The 20,123-nt window shown below is 56.9% G+C and overlaps 7 protein-coding genes across 7 annotated transcripts; 4 read left to right on the plus strand and 3 right to left on the minus strand.

Annotated features, from left to right (window-relative positions):
* Positions 1–24: 24 nt before the first annotated feature.
* E0L32_007306 (uncharacterized protein) lies at positions 25–1,032 on the plus strand (the record flags this gene model as incomplete). The annotated part of the gene is made up of 1 exon (XM_031142036.1): positions 25–1,032. One exon carries the CDS (start codon positions 25–27, stop codon positions 1,030–1,032), a length of 1,008 nt encoding a protein of 335 aa, XP_030993714.1.
* Positions 1,033–1,698: 666 nt separating this feature from the next.
* Positions 1,699–2,862, plus strand: E0L32_007307 (uncharacterized protein; the record flags this gene model as incomplete). Its single annotated transcript, XM_031142037.1, has 1 exon — positions 1,699–2,862. The coding sequence occupies one exon, from the start codon at positions 1,699–1,701 to the stop codon at positions 2,860–2,862; it is 1,164 nt and encodes a 387-aa protein (XP_030993715.1).
* Positions 2,863–3,588: 726 nt separating this feature from the next.
* E0L32_007308 (uncharacterized protein) lies at positions 3,589–5,645 on the minus strand (the record flags this gene model as incomplete). Its single annotated transcript, XM_031142038.1, has 2 exons — positions 3,589–4,825; positions 4,885–5,645. The coding sequence occupies 2 exons, from the start codon at positions 5,643–5,645 to the stop codon at positions 3,589–3,591; spliced, it is 1,998 nt and encodes a 665-aa protein (XP_030993716.1).
* A 465-nt stretch (positions 5,646–6,110) lies between these two features.
* E0L32_007309 (uncharacterized protein) lies at positions 6,111–8,505 on the plus strand (the record flags this gene model as incomplete). The annotated part of the gene is made up of 2 exons (XM_031142039.1): positions 6,111–8,117; positions 8,176–8,505. 2 exons carry the CDS (start codon positions 6,111–6,113, stop codon positions 8,503–8,505), a joined length of 2,337 nt encoding a protein of 778 aa, XP_030993717.1.
* Positions 8,506–9,032: 527 nt separating this feature from the next.
* E0L32_007310 (uncharacterized protein) lies at positions 9,033–10,208 on the plus strand (the record flags this gene model as incomplete). The annotated part of the gene is made up of 1 exon (XM_031142040.1): positions 9,033–10,208. The coding sequence occupies one exon, from the start codon at positions 9,033–9,035 to the stop codon at positions 10,206–10,208; it is 1,176 nt and encodes a 391-aa protein (XP_030993718.1).
* A 336-nt stretch (positions 10,209–10,544) lies between these two features.
* E0L32_007311 (uncharacterized protein) lies at positions 10,545–12,503 on the minus strand (the record flags this gene model as incomplete). The annotated part of the gene is made up of 3 exons (XM_031142041.1): positions 10,545–11,979; positions 12,073–12,090; positions 12,304–12,503. 3 exons carry the CDS (start codon positions 12,501–12,503, stop codon positions 10,545–10,547), a joined length of 1,653 nt encoding a protein of 550 aa, XP_030993719.1.
* A 1,693-nt stretch (positions 12,504–14,196) lies between these two features.
* On the minus strand, positions 14,197–17,222 carry E0L32_007312 (uncharacterized protein; the record flags this gene model as incomplete). Its single annotated transcript, XM_031142042.1, has 3 exons — positions 14,197–14,340; positions 14,406–16,771; positions 16,874–17,222. 3 exons carry the CDS (start codon positions 17,220–17,222, stop codon positions 14,197–14,199), a joined length of 2,859 nt encoding a protein of 952 aa, XP_030993720.1.
* Positions 17,223–20,123: the final 2,901 nt, after the last annotated feature.

Raw genomic sequence — 20,123 nt, forward strand, 5'->3', positions numbered from 1 at the left:
TTACTGACTCTGGCATACCTAATCATGCAGGACTGGGAACCACCCCTCCCCGCAAGCTACCATGACAGCAACCGGGCCTTCCTCCAGGCCTTCATGGCGCGGGGTGTTCTCACGCTCGACGAGGCCAAGCCCATCATCGCTGCTATCCTGAGTGCCCAGCAAGGTCCCGACCAACCCGAGGTCGATCCCGAGTCCATCACCCAAGACGACTTTGATGCGTTCCTTGGCCCCGCCAGAGAGGCCATCTCCCCTCTCGACTTTGACATCCGATCCACAAAGCACCAAGTCACCAACCAGCGAGTCTGGGCGCTCATAAACACGCAAAGCGACCCCTCTACCCAGCTCGCCACCGTGCACACTCCCGAAGAGATTGCATTCACTAAGAGACTGCTCGACGCCATGTTCGAGACATACAACACACCGAGGATGGAGGTAATGTGCGTTACTGAGGCTCAGGCTCTCAAGCTCGCCCGACCCACGCGACCCAGAGAAAGCCTCGCCAACCGTGTGGATGGCGCTCCTTCACAAACCTCGACCGACCGAGGTCTGAAACACTCCGAAGTGCTTGCGCTATTACCCAGCCTCGTCGAGGAGGGCTGGCTCGAGAAGAGCCGGGAGGGCTTCTACAGTCTTAGCCCCCGTTCTCTACTGGAGTTGTGGACATGGCTCAACGCGTCCTACAACGATCCCGATGCAGAGGCAAACGAGTGGCAGCGCATCAAGTTCTGCGAAGCGTGCAAGGAAATCGTGACCGTGGGGCAGCGCTGCGCCGAGCGAGATTGCCTGGTCCGGCTACACGAGACGTGTCAAGAGGCATTCTGGCGCTCTAGAAGGGACAGGAAGTGCCCCAAATGCGACACGCACTGGGACGGAAAGCATTTCGTGGGCGAGCCGGCAGTTACGCAGACCGAGGCTTTCCAGAAGAACAGGCGCAAGGGAGGTGGCCGCAGGAGCGAGGTCATCAACACTCTCATGCAAGAGGACGGAGACGGCGACGAAGAAGAAGCAGAGGAGGCTAGTGCGATGGGATGAGGGCCAAGAAATGGGCCAAAGGAACAAGCCCAACAAGCGGCAATGTATTACGATTTATGAGCCTACATGAGCTCGAGGGATTGGTGACGGATATCGGAAGAGTCGTTTTGAGATACCCATGATGGTTTTGGCGTATGGAAAGGGGAAAGCGGAAAGCACAGGTAAGGCCCTACTTGGAGTTCAAAATATCTTGCCGTGTCTGGAAAGTCTGTGTATCCGCACAACGGGATATTATCTCGAAAAAAAAGCGAATGTGAAATTGAAGGTTCAGTCACCATGAGTTTAAGATGGGAAACGCTCTTGTGTCACATGCGTTACAAAAGTGTGAGGCAGCCAGGATATTTTCCCAGTGGATTGGTTCAGTGGCGGCGCGAGGGCCATTGAATAGCGCTGGGTGTGGCGGATGACATCACTGTAGGCGCTTGGTGGCGGGGGGACGCAATCAAGTTACGCTCGCCCGTACAGCTTCATTGGCTGCCTCTTTTCTTTGAAACAACATTGCGCGGGGGCGGCTATATCCCGCTGTACAAGTAACCAAATCTTGTACAGACCTACAAACGGGTTGAGAAAACCTTCCCCCAGTGCCTGTGTACACCGTCACACTCCAACAACTGCTCCCATTCGATTCAGCGCACATTTGTCCGCGGAGCTACCAAGCGCGCCAAGATGCTCGAGTATTTCACTTACAAGAAGTACAAGAAGCACAAGGCTGAGAAGGAAGCCCATGAGCACAAGGTTGGCGACAAGGGCAAGGGCATAGAAAAGCAAGATGGGGTCGCATCGAACTCGAATCCCGCGATCCGGGTAGACGCGCCCGCCGGCGCGACAACGGCCACCGCTGAGAGGCCGCTGCTCGACGACGAGGACGAGTCCTTCTTTGAGCGGCTGACGTCCGGACGAGCCACGCTGAGCGACCTGGATGGCAACGACGATGACGAGAGACCACCCCTGCCGCCCAGGATAAAGACGCCGGATCTCACCTGGGACAGCGACGCCGAGTCCTTCGTCAGTCGCGAGTCCAAAAGCAAGTCGGACGAGAAGAAGAAGGAGGGCAAAGACAAGCACAAGGACAAGAAGGAGAAGGACAAGAAAGCAGAGGGCGGTGGCGCCGCGGCAAACATCGGCCGGCGCATCTCGCTGCTGGTGAAGAGGCCAAAGAAGGACGTCCAGCCCACCAACCTGGTCGTGCCCGAGTCGGAGGCCAAGCGCGAGAGGACCGACATCGAGCGCGTGCTCGACGACCTCGACCTCTCGGCCAAGAACAACCGCGCCTTCAGCCTCTCGGCCGAGTCGTCGGAGCTCGTGCGCCGCTTCACCCTCGTGCTCAAGGACCTGGTCAACGGCGTGCCCACGGCCGTCGGCGACATGCAGGCCCTGCTCGAGGACAAGGACGGCGCCATCGCCGCCGCCTTCGGCAAGCTGCCCTCGAGCCTCAAGAAGCTCGTCACCCAGCTGCCCACCAAGCTGACCAGCACGCTCGCGCCCGAGCTGCTCGCCGCCGCCGCCGAGACCCAGGGCCTCAAGCACGAGGACAACTCCAAGGCCGGCGTCAAGTCGACGGCCAAGTCGCTCCTCATGCCTAAGAACCTGCAGGACCTCGTGACCAAGCCCAGCGCCATCGTCGGCATGCTCAAGGCCATCATGAACGCCCTCAAGCTGCGCTGGCCGGCCTTCATGGGCGCCAACGTCTTGTGGAGCATTGCCCTGTTCCGTAAGTTGTTCTTTCTCTCTACATCTTCATCGACGACTCGCTCTCCTCCATACATCCGGGAACCCGAATCTCGATTGCGATCTCGATCTTTTCTCTCCTTCAAGAGGACCGAATTCTAGACCCTTTTCTTTATCTCAGATGATATGATAGACTGACTCTCTTCGTCGCCCGACCAACTAGTACTTCTCTTTGTCCTCTGGTACTGCCACAAGCGAGGGCGCGAGACGAGGCTGGAGCGCGAGCGCTCGACCGATGGCAGTGGCCGTGTTGAAGAGCTGCCTGACGACCCTCAGCTGCCCCAGGCCGCAGCCTCATCGTCCCCAAGGAATGGGGCGGCTGTCAAGGAGATCGCGGAGCCATCGACTAGCGGGGTGGCTAGCCCTGTCCACCGGAGATGATTGTCTCTCATCAGCTTTTGGTACACGCGGGTAAAGGGCGATGGATTTTTGGTCATGAAGAATAAGAAGCATACGATACCCGGGACTGTAATGATCTAGCTACGAGTAATGGCGCGGTTGCAACAATTGCCGCAGGTTTAAGCGAGAAGTGCCGAATATTGTGGCTTGGAATGGGAAACCTTAAGGAATGCGATGGGATCGGATGGCGTTTTTTTATGATCGATCGCGAACATACGATAGACAATTTCCAAATGCCGGTTTTCGAATACTATTCATGTATTGTGTGAGCTTCCCTTTGGAAGCGGGTATCAATATGTCTGCCACCACCGTTTTGAGTCAATCCGCAGGTTGAGTGATCACCACCATGCACGAAAAACCACATTTGTTTTTGCCATCTCAAACACCCTCCGTTTTCAAACAACCCGATGCCGATCGATCCGGGGTCGTTTAGTCCTCCAATGCCATACCCCTGCTTCTGTTCTCCTCCCGCATGATACCGTTCTCAACGCGGTCGACCACTCGGCCGCCGTCCTGCATCCAGAAGTGGACCTCGTCGATAATATCGTAGACAATGTCCTCGACAATCTGCTCGTCGTAGCGGTCGCCCACAGGGCGCAGCTTCTTGAGACGGTCGGCTGGCGTGGCAACAGCAGGGGCACCCGCGTCGACCATGTCGACGTCCTCACTGGGGTTCTCGTGGCCTGGCGGGGGGTACCAGAAGTTGGGACCGAAGTTGACCTCTGCCGCGCCGTTGCGGAAGACGCTCACGGCTGGGTAGTAGCCCAATGTCCCGTCGTCCAGCCGTTCCCGAGCACCCTCCTGCATCTTGGGGTTGGCGCTGGAGGCTGGAGGCAAGAAGGCGAGCAGGTCCGTGTAGGGAGTGCCCTTCAGTACTCCATTCTTGTAGATCTTGATGTATGAGTTGGGGAGAGTGCGCATGCAAGGGATAGGATGGTTGGGGTTGGGTGGCTCATTCGCGGCTCCACTGCCGGACGATGACATGGACGCCGGGTTCATGAGATCCTCGAGCTCCTTGATGGTGTGGTAGTCAAACTTCTCAAAGCAAAGCTTGGAGGTCTGGAAGCGGAAAGGGATGCGATCCCGGACAATGTTGGGACCTTGGGTCGTGGAGCCGACCTCGTCGTCTGCTGCATCGACAGCGGGATTATAGCTGCCCTGGACGACCTTGCGGTGTAAATGTTCAGAGGGAAGCTGAATCTCGAGGCCAATGACATCGCCCTCCTGTATGTCCTCACCAGCAGGGAAGAACTCTTTTGGCCGCGACATATGCAGCTTTTGACCAGCCACATCGCGCAGGCCATAGCTGTATGCATCGTAGCCCACAGGGGCGTCTCGAGAAGCCTCTCTCCGCGCAAAGCCCATGCGCACATGGCCATGAGACTCTGGGTCGTCGGGTTTGCGATCCTTGATACATCCCCTGGTGATTTTGCATTCCCAATACCAGCGACCTTCCCTTGCCGCAACGTTGGCTCTTGCCATTCTGAAGCCATGCTCACCTGTGACATGGAGGCCTGACTTATCAAAGTAGATAGAAGAAGCGGCGTCTTCAAAGCTGAGATGCGCGTGGAAGGGTTTCGTGTCGGTCTGCCGATAATAGAGCGATGAAGGAAACTTGGGGTCCGCGATTCCGTATTCGTAGACATATCCCCTCCGGTTGACAGGTCTGCAACGATGTTAATACATCTTTGTATTTCAAGGAGTAATCCGGGACGTTAAACCTACTGTTCGGAGGGTTCAAAGAATTCAATAGTCTCGCCATTGGGGCCCTCTTCCTCATGGTGACTTCTGAAGACAGGGCCCTGAGCTTGATCAAAGTCTGACGGCTTAATAGGTCCATTGAGCTTGTATCGCATCGGGAGCGCCTCTCCTCCAGCAGACCTCGGGTCCCTACGCCTTGGCTCTGGGGTCGCTCTGGCGCTGTCAACACCCGCTAAAGCTCCTTTTGATTCTCGCTTTTTGAGAGACTCCTTCTTTGTGCGCTTTTCCCGGGCCATAGATGGGGTCTCATCTGCCGGAGGAGCAGCGGCCGGGGCTGGTGGTGGCACCGGTGTTTGCACAGGCGCGGATGGTGCTGGTGCTGCTACTGGCGCGACGGGTGTTGGCACCGCCGCCGGGGGAGGGACTGTCGAAGGCGTTGGAGCTCTAGCGGATGGTGTTGGAGCTCGAGCGGAGGGTGTGGGCGCTCTGGCAGACGGCGTGGGAGCCCGAGCAGACGGCGTGGAAGCTCGAGCAGATGGAGTAGGAGCTCGAGCAGTAGCTTGAGCAGGAATTGATGGCGGCGGGATTGGTGTCTGCGCTTTGGGGATCTTTGAATCCGGATTCAGGGGGGACTTGACGGCAGGAGCGTGATCATCCTCGACAAGAGCCCGCTTCTGCGGTAGGGAGCTCGGGAGACGAGGAATAACCGGCGGGGGGATTGGCGTCTCTTTGCGCACATGAGGGACCGGAGGGTCCTTCTGTGCTGGGTCGCCATCGGTCGGCATTGTGGTCGTGGGGTCTGCAGAGTCTTTGAAAGAACAACAATACAGTTTGGCTTCTCCCGCTGATACCTAGGTAGGTAGCTATGTCCAAAACAATGCGCTGGTCAACGGAAGAGAGGGACAAGAGCGGCTTGCTCGAGGTGGCAGCTTGAGAAAGATCGCAGCCGTGTGGGCTGCAGGGGTCCCTGGCTAGCGCGAATTGACGCGCTCTGCTCTCAACGTGGGTACCAGAGAGCGCGCTAGTAGCCCCTCGCACCAATCACAACTCTGAACAACTCAAAATCACGTGCTGCACCAGTGTCAGCCTTGCGACCCATCCAAACCATTCTACTAAGAGCTTTGTCTGCCATGGCGGCGCCTCAGGTATTTTTTTGAGGGAGCTTTGGTTGCCCTGCCTTTCATCATTCCCATCCACAACCCGCCTTCTCACCACACAGCAGCGCTGGTTTCAAGCAGCAAGCCGCCAAGATGCCTGTTGTCAAAGGAGGAGTCTGGACCAACATTGAGGATGAAATTCTCAAGGCCTCGGTCTCCAAATATGGTCTCAATCAGTGGGCTCGCGTGTCGTCGCTGTTGGCGCGAAAGACGCCGAAGCAATGCAAGGCTCGATGGCAGGAATGGCTCGACCCCAGCATCAAGAAGATAGAGTGGAGCAAGGAGGAGGATGAGAAGCTTCTGCACCTGGCCAAGCTGATGCCGACGCAATGGCGAACCATCGCTCCGATTGTTGGCAGGACCGCCAACCAGTGCCTCGAGCGCTATCAGAAGCTGCTCGATGAAGCCGAGCAGAGGGAAGCGTCAGGTCTTGGTCTGAGCGGCCCTGATGGCGGCGAGACTCAAGCGCCATCTGCAGACGACGTCCGTCGCCTGCGCCCAGGAGAGGTCGACCCGGATCCAGAGACGAAACCCGCGCGGCCTGATACGATCGATCTCGATGAGGACGAAAAGGAGATGCTCAGCGAGGCTCGAGCCCGCTTGGCGAACACACAGGGAAAGAAGGCCAAGAGGAAAGCCCGAGAGCGTCAGCAGGAAGAGTCGCGTCGGTTGGCGACACTCCAGAAGCGGCGCGAGCTGAAGACGGCGGGCATCAACATCAAGGTCGTCACTCGGAAGCCTGGCCAGATGGATTACAATGCCGATATTCCTTTCGAGAGGAAACCGGTGCCTGGGTTCTACGACACAAACGAGGAGATTACGCGGAACGAGATTCAACGCGCCAATTTTGACCCGAAGAAGCTTCAGTTGTCACAGAACAAGCGCAAAGGAGACCAGGATGAAGAAGCGGATCGCAAGAGGCGCAAAGGGGACAAGGAGTCGGCTTCGTACCAGGAGGCACTGAAGGCTGGCAGGATGCAGAAGGTACGGGAGGCAGAACAGAGCAGCAAGCGGCGCGCGCTCGTATTGCCAGCGCCCCAAGTGAGCGAGGGCGAGCTCGAGGAGATTGTCAAGATGGGTATGATTGGAGAACGAGCAAGTACATTGGCTCGCGAGAGCGACAACGATGCCACACGTGGCTTGGTCGGCAACTATTCCAACATCAACACCAACGCTCCCATCCGGACACCAAGAGCACCGGCGCAAGAAGATCACATCGCCAACGAAATCAAAAATATCCGTGCTCTGACCGAGACTCAGTCGTCACTTCTTGGCGGCGAGAACACGCCGCTGCGCGAGGGAGCAGGGTCGACCGGTTTCGAGAGCGTGGCGCCACGGAAACAGGTCGTTGCGACGCCCAACCCCCTGGCCACACCGCTTAGATCAGGAGCGAATGGTGTTGGCGCCACTCCCCTCCGGCCTGGCCAGACACCGATGAGGACGCCCCGTGACAACTTTGCGCTCAATGCCGGAGATAATGAGATGTCATTGGTCGGAGGGACTCCTGGAGACGCGCGCATGCGCGAAATGGCAATGCGCCATCAGCTCAAGCAAGGTCTAGCAGCTCTGCCCAAGCCAAAGGAGACCGAGTGGGAGCTCGAGCTGCCTGAGGAGCAAGAGGAAGTCGACTCAAGGGAGGTCATGCAGGAGGATGCCGCTGTTCGAGATCGCAGAGAACGAGAAATGCGCGAAGCCCAAGAGATGCTGGAACGCAAGCGGAGGACCCAAGTCATGCAACGCGAGCTCCCCCGGCCGGCAAATGTCAACGTCGATGCTCTTCTCAAAGACGTCGGCGACGTCTCAGATCCATTGGAAGCCCTGGTGGCTAAGGAAGCGGCTCTACTAGTAGCCAACGACGCGGCCAAGTTCCCGCTTCCCGGCGCCAGACCGCCCCAAAAGACGGTGGCACTGGAGCAGATGGACGATTCCGCGCTCGCCGAGGCACGGTTACAAATTCTCATGGAGAGCAACAAACTTCCTAAGCCCCTTGGTATATCTGAATCCTGGCCTAGCAGCAACAACTCCCTACTATTGGGGCTTGGCTGTTACGAAGATGATGAAGAAGAGGTGCAGATGGCCGCCATGCGGGAAGCCTTCGATGTAAGCATCCCCAAAAACTATCCTCTTTGGCGGAATTGACACTAACAACCCCTTCTAGAAGGTACAGGATGACATTATCGCGTCTGCCGAGAAGGGAGCCAAGCTCGAGAAGAAGCTGATGCTACACCTGGGTGGCTACAAGCAGCGAGCGGAGATGCTGAGGAAGAAGGTCGGAGAGGCGTCCGAGGCGCTGGCAAAGGCTAACAATGCCCTCGGCGGCTTCAAGACATTGGCTATATCCGAGGAGGCGGCTATCAACCGGCGTCTGGGTTCTCTGCGCGACGAAGTCAGCTTCATCAGCAAGAGGGAACGGGAAGCGCAAGAGCTGTACAGGCGGACCAAAGAAGAGCTGGACTCGCTGACTACGGGTCCCAACGGCTATCACTGAATTCTGGAATCATCTCGAAAGGCTAGATTGTAATCCTAGGGTCGCTGCATTCAGTACCACATGAAGGCCGACCTCGGCTACAGAGGGAGTTTATTGCGCTTCTTTCCTGGTCAACCACACATTTTGCTCTGTTGGAAACTAATGTTTCGAAGCAAGCCATGCTGGATTGAATATTTTGATCACACGTCGCACGCGAACCAAACTTAGGACAACTCCCGGGGGGGGGATCTCTCTTCTGCTCCTGTACGAGAGAGATTGAGTCGCGTCAGACCATGGAAGCAGTAAATAGTGCTAGACTGGGCCTTTCCAGGGATCGTGGCAAGATCTACTGAGGTGTATAAATGTCTTGTCTTCCCAGTGCCCTGCCCTACACAGTTCTCGTTTCTCTTCTCTTCTTCCTCTATCCATTCGATTCGTCAAGTTCGTCCCCCCCGTCCCCCCTTTCTCCTTTCTGGACATACCAGAACATACTCTTTACAACACTCTGCCCTCATCTCTGAGCCTGATATCCACTCCTTGTCCTAAACATGTGGCCATTCAACACCAAGACAAGCTTCGTCATGATTGCGGGCTTGCAGACCGTGCCACCCCTGCCACCCGTGCAAGACCGAGCTAGCCTCTCCAGTGAGAGCGTGGCGGAGGAGAGGGAGGGGGAAGAAGGCCCGGACGCGGGTGCTGAGGATACCCCTGCATGTGACGAGAGCGAGGAGTATGCTTTCGTCAAAGTCGGTGGCGACGACGACGGTGACGACGCCGACGCCGACGCCGACGCCCCCGTCTACGACTTCAACGACCCCGCCCCGGCCTACAGGACATACAGATACTACCGCATGGACTGGTCCAGCGAGTCGCTGACCGCTCCCCCGACCCCCGAACTCGTCGGCCGGAGCAAAAGCTGTACCGACGGCAGCGAGACAGCCGCCAGCCGCGTCGACGACGACGACGAGCAACTCCCTGACCCCATGGTGCCGCTGCCGTCGTCGGCGAGACACTGCCCGCTGCACTGCCCGCTGCACTGCTCGTCCCCTTCCTCGGACGACGGTAACAGCGACAATGGTGATGACGAGCAGGAGGGGTCGCAGGACGGGGAGGAGCAGTGGCAGGACGAGAGTCAACAGTGGCAGGACGAGGACCAACAGTGTCAAGAGCAGGAGCAATGGGATGAGAACACTGAGTCGGGGGAAGAGGAGGGGTTGGTTGTGGTGACCGAGGATCATCCGGATTTCTGGGGATACTCTGACCTCATCCAAGAACGTGATTATCGGGAGAGGATGAGGCAGCGGGAGGAGCAGAGAGAGCAGGAGGAGCAGAGGCAGCGGGAGGAGCAGGAGGAGGAGCAGCAGAACAATGTCGAGGAGGAGGAGCAGCAGCAGCAGCAGCAGCAGCAGCAAGAGCGGCCCGCCCTCTCGGCCCAGGCCAGGCAGGCCGTGGCCGACATGCGCGACGCCCTCGCCGACGACAAGGACTCGGGGTACTCGGCCTTCGCGGCGCAGCTCAGCGACGACGAGGTGCTCATCGAGGCGGCCGTCGTGCTGCGCACGGCGCTGTGGCCGTCGCGCGAGGAGGCCCGCGAGGCCTACCGCATGCGGGCGTGCGAGGCCCGCGAGCGCACGGCCTGGCTGCGCTACATGGAGGCGGTCGAGGAGTACAAGGCGCAGCTGTGGGAGGCCAAGGCGGCGGTGGCGAAGCCCTGCCAGGCGTGAGAGACTGGTGTCGCTAGCCTCTTTCACCTCTTTGGTATGGCATGGCCGCTATGCAAGAGGCAGGCGAGGTGTTCAGGTCGGGACGTGAGTGCCTAGAGGGCTCGATTCAGAACGACGGTGTGTTTCCTGGGCCACTCGGCCAAAGTGCCAAGAGGGGAGGGGGGGGGGGGGGGGGGGGGTGTTAGATTCGGACGACAAGTTTCTCTTCTTTTGCTAGACCCTTATGTTTAGAATCAGACTGCCACTTCGTGTTGTTAGTAAATCGTTTTCGCGATAGGAAAAGGTCGATTTGACCCTGAAACTTTTTGAAATGCAGTGTATTGCGTATTATCATGCTCACGAGCGGGGTAAACGAGCTCGTCGATTTGGTATCGTGTCATCAGATATGGATATGTTGCCTTGTCCCTGCGCCTCTATCAGCTCCCCCTCGACCTTCTGGCTCGCCATCGCTGTAGGGACGAGAATGCCGGCGCCCTTGATGCCTCCGTCGTGACAAGGATGTAGCGTGATCCTAAAGGGCACCGTGGAGCTGCTGTAGTCTAGCTTGACCACCTCGTCGAGAAAGTTTTGGCAGTCGACCAGGTAGTCCTGGAAGTTCGTGATGCAGCCACCCGTGTAGCCGACGGCCAGGTCGACCGCCTCGTCCGCTGCAGCCTCCTTGGACGGCATCTCCCCCGCAAAAGTGAGCAAGCCGACGATCGCCGCGGCGATGATTCCAGCCCCTCTTACCTCGATGGCCTTGGCGATGTGATAGAGCGCGTCGGCAATCTCCTCAGTCCACTGCAACGAGCTGCCCTCGCTGGCAGTCGAGAACTCCTCCTCGAGCATAGCGAGTAGTGACTTGTCCCGCCCAGGACGATAGTGGCTTAGAAACGTGGTGTTGTGGGGATCAAACTGCCTCATGAGCTTCGCCGGGAAGGTGTCTTGGGACAAGCCGAGGATCTTGGTCATGTAGTCGACCAACATGATCCGGCCCAGCTCGCCGAGGTACCTGCCCGCCGTCATGTACTCCAGCGGCTGGAACCCGGGCGACTCGACGGCGGCGCTGAGCTCGTCGTCCCACGCGCTGATGAGGCCCAAGTTCCGCAGCGGCGGTGCCGCACCCTTGATGCTCCACTCCGTGTTGACGGCGACCCTGACGTCGTCTTCTACCTGTCCCTGCAGTACGTTGACCTTCTTGGGCCGTTTGCTGAGGTGTAAACTGCTCAAAGGGAGAGGCATAGTGGCATTGCAGCCCGTGCCGCAGATGAGACCCATCACAGCCTTCTGGTCGGGTTTCGTCCTGAACTCGTAAATGAACGAGACCAGTGTGGCTACCGCATCGTTCACGATGGCCGCTATTCTTATGCCGGGCAGGTCTGCGGTGCGTGCCTTTTCGTACCCTGCCAACAGCTGCGAGCCGAGGTCGTCTATGGAGGTGATGGCGAACCCCTTGCCCATTGGCATGAGCTTGGCCACAGACAGTGATTCCTGCTCCATGGGGAAGCTGAATGTGACTCCCATGGGTAGGATACCGTCTCTCGGGATGTTCAGAATCTCGCAGCCCTCCTGAACGGTCGAGGCGATGCACTCGCCTATCCATGTGAACAAGCTCTCCTGATTCGCCCTCTTCAGAACATCTTGGATGGGCCAATTTCGCTCGTGCAACCTCTTCAAGCGAGGGCCGGTACCATTTTGAAGGTGAGTAGATGGAGAAGAAGGAGAAGCGGGCGCATATGCTTCGGTATGGCCTGCGAGCTCGATGAAGCCCACTCGTAGGTTCGTGCCACCTCTACGTGACGCAGGAAGAATGCATGTTAGTAATCCTCCAAGTATGACAAGCCAAAACACGGTCTTTCCGCGTTTCTCAGAAGCCCAGACTCACATGTCAATCGCGAGATAGCTGCAGGGAAGAGTGTCAGTTAGTCAAAGAGTGCATAAAAGAGTGAGAAGCCAAGGATGCCCGCAGTGGTATTGCCCCGCAGGCACACGCACACCCGACATGAAGCTGACATGTACAAACAATCAGGCATGTGCCAAGTGATTACATTAAGGGGAAAAGCCACCCATGGAAGGGAGGGGCCGGGAAAAGAAGATTAGCCAGCCCGTCACTCACCGTCCGGGATCGTGGCCCTGCGCGGGCCGGAGGATGGACTCGGAGATCGGAGTGGCGAGGAACTGGTCCGAGGACTCGGCGGCGAGGCGCCTGAAGGTTTCGGCAAAGTCGCGTGACAGCTGGCGGACGACGTGGATGTCGATGTGCAGCGGCTCGAGGAACTCCTCGAGCTCGGAGGACCTGCTGGACGCGGCTGCCATATTGCTTGCTTGTTTTTTTTGGCTTCCGTTGTCGGCGGAGGAGCAGCTTATCTGGCTCCTCAACGATTGGGAGAGAAGAAGACTTGGCGACGGCAGCCAGCGTTCATGATCACCCAAGTCGGGGACCTGCTCCCTTGCCCGCCGATGTTCAGTGGCAGCAGCCCAGCCAAGGCATCAATCAAAACGACGTGTGCCCTTGCTTGTCAATTGCTTGTTCCAGGCTTGCACACACACACGCACGCACGCAGACACGCTACTTCGTATAAGTATAGAATGCGGGGCGTTGTGACGTGCAGCGGCTCTGCCAACGTGGACGGTGAGATAGTTGTGGATAGCGGGACAGCCCAATCGCCTAGTGAAACGGGGGATAGATAGTGAGTGAGTCACTGCCTTCCCGGGTCGGTCTATCAGCGAAGAAACACCAGATGAAAAAGGTAGAAGGAGTGCTGCTTCGGTTTTCAGAGAAGAATCGGGCGGAAAGCCGGACGTTAGTATTTGACTGCGCTCGTCAAACATTCGCTGAGCTCAACGACCATTCAACGTTACATCCGTCCGGTCACAGCAACAATAATGCAAACAGGAGAAAAGGCTCGGGGCCAGCGGAACCGGAGCGAGTGTCTGGCACAAACAGAATGATAAAGAGCTTGAGATCAGCGGGCTGCCAACCAACATTGAAAGACTAACTGGGCACAGCCCGCGTGCGCCGTCGACAGCCCCATCGGCAGGCCAAGGCAGTGCTTCGGCAGCGCTAACAAAGGGCGCGATGGAGCCCTGGCGCCGCTAAACAACGGCTTCAGCCCTTGTCAGCCTTGACTAAACTACCTCCTTAAGGTACACTCGGTGAACCTCCAAGGTTGTCTGTCCTCGAGCTCAATCAGTCAACTTTTGATCAGCCAGTTTACACATGTCCCAAATGACCGGGCTATCCTACTTTATCCAGTAGCAAGAGAAGGACGATCAATCAGTCAACTTTTGATCAGCCAGTTTACACATGTCCCAAATGACCGGGCTATCCTACTTTATCCAGTAGCAAGAGAAGGACGACTGTGCAGCAGACCGCTGTACACAAGTGCCGTTCCTCGGCTCCACAGCCCGCCCGGACAGGCGACGCGACAGGCCGGGCCCTATGGGTGACGACGCTTAATATGTGCCAATATGCCCCAGAGACCATCACGACATCCAACCAACATGGGCCGGATCAAAGTGCAGGCGAAAAGGAGTTGCAGTGGGACAAGCATTTGGTTTTGTCGGAAAGAATCTCTCATCTAGTATTTACAGCCCAGACTATTTGTCAAAAAAAAAAAAAAAAAAAAAAAAAAAAAAGGTAATACCATCGTACACACAACCCTGACCCAGATCGATCCGCAATGTAAACCCAGAAACTCCTCTGGCTTGCTTTCGTATATGCCATGATGTGGTTTGTCATCAGTCGTCTGCTCTTGATACGATCTGATGGTTGACCATCATCGTCTTTTGATTCCGAACAGTACCAAAATCACACGCAGCCTTGTCCAGCAAAAAAAGTCTCGAAACCACTGGACCATAATTTTTGTGAGCACCCAAAAAGAAACCGCAAAAATCCAACCAACGCCGGCCCCAAAAGAAAAATATCTTTTTATAAGATCCCACTTCGAACAGGGAGACTCTTCTTCTTGTGAACGTGCATATACGTGACGTGGGTTGAGGCAACATCTCACAGTGCCAGACCAGTCCCATCACCAGTCCAGCGGTAGAGCGCAAGCAGCTCACGACGCCTCTGGTGCTGCTCGCCTAGATCTTCAGGCACACGGCCCCGGACCTGGGCAAGAGCACTGCGCATGACCCTGCTAAAGTTGCGCTGCGCAGAACTGTCAGCACTGGTAATACCAAATCGACAAGCTTGAAAGCAAAAGCGTGGCTTACCTGATACTCGGTGTTGAGCGTGACAACACAAGCCTCGTGTGCTCGAATGATAGTCTCGCAGGCCCGGACCACGCTGGCGCTAGCCTCGAGCTGCAGCTTGTCTGCGATCAAAAGCAACAGGAACGAGCCCTGAAGCAGATAGATGCCGAAGAAGAAAGGCATGAACTCTAGGCCTGGGTCAAACTCGAGGATGTTGCTGATGGCCTCGGCCGCCGAAACGGCGTGGCTCGTGGCAGTGATGAAGCCCTGAGAGCTGATCCATAGGTCATTGTCGTCGAGCAGGTTGATGGGATCCCATTTGCCAGAAAGCAGGATGTGAAGCACGTGCACGACATGAGTGCCGTACGCAGTGACAATGCGAGTCTGGATATCCGACTCGGTCAGCCGTGTGGAGCCGGCTGTGTGCACACTGTGGACCGAATGGACCGACGGTGTGCCAGCCTCGTGAGGCACTGTTGCGAGAGTCTCGACATTGACTTCTGTACCCTTGTCCTCTGTCGTACCATGGACTGCGCTGCTGAGGTTCTGCTGCTCGAACCTCTTCAAGCTCTGCTCGTATGCCTCGAGGTGGCGAGTGATCTCTGTCGTCTGGTCGTCCCACTCTCGCGAGGAGCGGAAGCCCACGCCGAACCGCGGATGGTTTCGAGCGTGATGAAGGTCAACAATCTCGCCCAAGATTGTCATCAGAGGTAGAAAGTACCCAAAGATGCTGTGACCAGTGCACTTGAAACAAGGTCCTCGAAGTCGCTGTTGAGAGGAGCCAGACTGGTCGGCGGCTAGAACATCCGGGTCAGTTGCAAAGTTGCGGAACTCGCCATTCTGATACGCAGTGTCTTCCATCGGTTGCAAAAGCCCATCACACTCGATATCGAGGAGGAACAGAGGCCGGTTGTAGCACAGCGCGAGGTGGCGATCAACGATGTACACGAGCCACCAGATTCTTCGCCTCTCCTCCCGTTCTTCCTCGGTGACGAGACCCTGGACCACATTGCCCATCTCATCGGTTTCGCCCGTTCCATCGAGGTCGTTCTCCGGCGGGTGGATATTCATGGACGGCGCATTCTGGGGCAGTTCACGGCCAAGTTTGAGCTCCCTGGCCAGAGACCAGGCTGCATTCCACCAGCGCAGGCTTGCGCCTTTGTACTCGCTGGCCGAGACAACAGTCGCCAGGTGGATGTAGGTGACCACGTCATCAAGGGTTCCCGCAGCACCAAATGCTCCCGTCTCGCTTGTCAATGCTTCCATGCTGATCGAGCCCGGAAGTGCGACACCAAGGCCACCCAAGGCAACGCCATCAATGACCGGGCTCGAGACCGGCGACGCGTCTCCCGAAGGTGTATGGATCAGCGGCTTCAGCAGGCTGACTGTCAGCTCCAACAGCTTCTGGCAGATCTTTCCCCGAGCGGACGGGATGCTAGTCAGGAATGGCGCGTCGCTAGTCTGCGCAGCAACCCAAAGCATGCTCGCCAGGAGTGCTGGCTGACATTGCCGCGGCTTCGAGGGGTGGATGAACGATCTCTTGCGGAAGACGTAGCCCAACACGTATGGCGACATGGGATGCATCTGGGCCGCGGACGAGCTCGCAAAGTACAGATCGATCAGGTCACAGGCAAGCGAGAGCGGGATGATGTTTCCCAGATGAGGTACCAGCGGCTCCAGTACCGGGTATCTCAGCTGAGAATGAGCAAAAGGGTTCTGGGGAATGTGCGTCTGATACTGAGGCGGCGGAGATGACATGGTCATCCATCCCGGCGAAGCTGTATCACCGGCCATTGGATAAGCGCTTAGCGGACTCGTGCCCATTCGGAACGAGTTTGCGTTGGCAGAATAGCCGGTTGGGCTCTGGGTCTGGAGAGTGTAGGGCAGCTCCGGATAGCTCGACATGTTGCCTTGAGGCGCGTATTGCGCATGGGTGGGGGCATTCATGAGATGCGCGCTCATCCCCTGTCGGTCATAGGAGGCATGGACATTGCCGTACGCATTGAGGTCCAGAGTAGTCGGGCTTTCCAAGTGATCGCGGTCCAGCCCTCCGGCATGTCCAGTTAGGTGAGATTGGTGGGAAGTCATCTCACCCAGGCTATCCAGACTACTAGTCCTCTGTTCCCGCTGTAAGGCATCTTCGCCAATGTCGCTCATCATCTTGTCGCTGTTGCCGAGCTGGGTATCCACAGTAATAGAAGGCATGGACTTCGGCTCGTTTCGTTGCTCGCTGGACTGTCCACCTTCTGTAGACTGATCGGGTGATTTGCCATTCTGAGCTGCTGCCGCTGCCGCCGCTTGAGCTGCCGCTTGCTGGGCAAGGTCTTTTCGCGAGGCCTTTCCACGCTTTTTCCGTTCTCTGATATATTCGCAACCAAGTCCAAACTCTGCAAAAATGGGTCAGCTAACTCGTTCGCCTATCATGGGCACTCAATGGGCACTCAATGGGTAGAACACTCTCGAGGCGATTGAAAAAAAGACAAGCGTACCTATACAATGCGCACATGGATGCTGGCCGTCACACTTGGTGCGGAGTTGGTTGCATTGATCGCAGGCTCTGCTGATTCTTCTCCGAATCGGCCCGGCAGCTCCTGTTGCACGGGCGGCGGGTCCATAAGGGTGCTGCCGGTGCTTGACCTGAGGACCAGGGCGCGCTAGATGCGGGTTGTGCACACCCACATGCTGTTGGAGCTGCTGAAGAGCGTAATGGGAGCCCTGAGCCAACGTGTCCAAGCCGTTGGGGTGCATGTGGCCGGCTTGGACATGGCCGCCAGAGAGCAGGGCATTGGACGGGATCGTGTGGTACGGCGAGAACCGATGAAGGGGGTTTGACAACATCATGGATACTGTGTGCTGAGCTTCTGCGACGGCGTGTCTGTGTACGGTTGGAAGGAGCTTTGGTATGGTGAGGTTGTGTCAGCTAATGAGAGCTGGTCTGAAGCATAAAGAGTAGTGATGACGGGAGCCAACTTCGAACGAGTGAGAGCAGTTGGGTGAAGATCGGCTAACGCCTTTGTTCAGAGGTAAGCCTGTGAGGGTGGCGAGGGAAGTCCGGTGAAGAGGTGAGGTGGACGATGCAGATATCTATATCTTTACCCTTGGCGACGGAGAAGAAGCTAGCCAGGCGGCAAGCTCTGCGGTCAGCGGTACTTGAGCGGACCGAAGAAGTGCAGTGTGGGGAAGGTCTTGGAGGGCATGAGCATGATGTTATGTTAACCAGCATAAGGGAGGCCCAAACAATGAATGGGAGAGGATCAACGCACAGTCGTTGGATGGCCACGGCACAGAAGCTTCTGCACGATGGGGAACCAGGGGCCAGGCTTCATATGGATGGCGGGGTCGGGGGGGTGTAGGATGCAAGTGGAAGGCGGGCCAGATGACAGGGGTGAGGAAAAGATGGCGACTGGGGTCTCCGTTCAGGTCTAGATGTTGCAAGGAGAGGCCGAGAGGGTAGAGGAGGACAGGTACGGAGTGAACCAAGAAATGAAGACAACATACCACTTCAACCTCCGGGTGCAAGCCCAGCTGGTTCACACGACGAAGATCCGACCCCGAGACACCGGTGAAAGACTTGCTCTCAGGCCAGCGGCGTGGTGCAAGCGCAAACACGGAGATTCGAGAGACAATGCCGAAATTATCCCCTTCAATATGACAATGATGATGAAGGTCTCTGCCTGGCTTGCCTGGTTCCCTCTGTCCGTAGCTAAACAAGATGATGGTGCCCGACCAGACGAGAAGTGAACCAGATCAAGCTTCAAGAGTCTCCTGCCTGGTCAGGGATGGATGAACAGGCTCGATAGTGCTTGATGTTGATGCGGAAGGAGACAGACAGGCCAAAAGGGCAAAAGGATGCCAATTCGAGCAAGGTCTGGAAGTCGGTAATTGTTGATCGGTTCCTGCTTCGTGACAGCACTCTCTGTGACTATGTCTGGCGTCTTGGCATGCATATACAATAAAGGCCTGCGAGAGACGCTCTGTTGATCAGATCGATTTCGATTGGTGAGAGGATACTCGCCTTCTCAGCGAGGCAATATCGAGGAATCGCATTTATATTGGGGGGACAATATACAAGGCGGGATGAAATACATAAAGGATGGGCAGACACAGCGACAGCCCCCCCGCCCGAGAAGGGTGTGTGTGCGTGAGTGTGTGTGTGTGTGTGCGTGTTGCGGTCTGTATATGCGCGCGAGTGTGGTGGAGAGGTGAGTGTAAGTGCGAGTGTGGTGAGTGTGTGAGTCTGAGCGGCGTGCGGGCGGGCGCCTCGTTTCTCTCATGTGATGGTGCGTGAAAAATTTCGGCGATCTTCTGCTAAAGAGATGTCAGTGAGCCCCTCAGACGCTTAGGTAAGGCGCCGCCGTGATGGGGCCTTGACGTGACTTGTATGGTGCGCCTATGCCGCGACACCTGGCCTGCCCCGACCAGAATAATGCAGCGGGGGAGACTGCCACACTAACGCTCCGCTAATTACCTTCGACGTTGGGGTCTGCTGTGCCCACGACGGTTCTATCCCCAGCGATCCGATGGCGAAGTTGCTTGTCGAATCTGCGCGTGTGAGCGGCAATCGACCCCCCCTGGGGTGAGCCCGGGGGTGTCACTGGACTCAAGACCGGCCCCGCAGAGTCCACCAATTTACCTACGTCGCATGGCTTCCTCCAAGTTGGTTGCCAACGGCGGGTCTGTGGACCGACTTCCCCTTCAAGGCAGGGGCGTGCCAGACTTCGTATCTCATCCTACTGTGTACCAGCCTACCTCGCCTAATGGCCTCCCAAGCCCTCATGTGGCCGTACCTCGGCAGGTTTGCAGGAGCGGCGGCGGCTGGGTGGCAGCACTCTTGGTGACGAGGTGTTCGTGTGCAAGGCAGGTTCCCATTCCACACAACCAAGTTGCAGTGACGACATTATAGTCTAGAAACCATCGGAAACGTGGCTTGCTCTCCATTCACACCTTTCACTGTCTGGCCGCCGGCTCTTGTCGAACTTTTGGACAACTGCCGGAGCGAAGCCTCTTGCGACAGAAAGTCCCACAGAAACGGAGAGCAATGTTGACAGAGAAAACATGGACGAGTTTGGCAAGTCGCGATGGTGGAGCGACCGCCGGAACCAAGGGCCATCGAATCGCACAAATCAAAAGCAACCCTGCCAATAGCGGTCTTGGCACTGAGATGCGCTTCGGTCGAGTGACGCCGACGCTAATCTCTACGCAAAACAGACTTGTCCGTTGTCCATGCTTGTCGGATCCGTAGGCACAGCTTTCCCTTCCTGGTCTGTCCTGCCGTCAATGCTCGTCACACTCATTGTAGTGTCTCTATCTTTACCAACAGACGAGGCACAGCGCTTTCACCGTCATCGTTCAGCTGGTGCATGGTGTGCTTGGTGAATCGGCTTCCCGGGAAGGAAACTCTCGAGCCGCCCTGATGCGCTCCCGCTATTTCTGGTCTGCAGGCTTTGTATAATATGTGCCTGTCTTTTATGCATGATTCAGCGGGATCGAAAGGGGCAGCCGACCTTGTAGTCCCGGATTTTTGTGCTTCTGAAAATGAAAGGTGAGCGGAGCAAGACAGTGGTTTCTCTGTTCGTCCGAAGTTGTAACGTGTCTGGGGTGGTGGGCAATCATGGACAGGGACCTTTCGTTTTCATGGTTCGAAACTCCCCAGGCCGCATAACTTGTGAAGGCCGGTAGCGATGGCCTTCATTGATGGCAGCCACAACCACCACGCCGTGAGCTGTGACACACCAAGAC

This window comes from Thyridium curvatum, assembly GCF_004353045.1.
Source record: "Thyridium curvatum strain D216 chromosome Unknown NODE_44_length_342116_cov_83.455874, whole genome shotgun sequence".
In the NCBI taxonomy this organism is placed as follows: domain Eukaryota; kingdom Fungi; phylum Ascomycota; class Sordariomycetes; order Thyridiales; family Thyridiaceae; genus Thyridium; species Thyridium curvatum.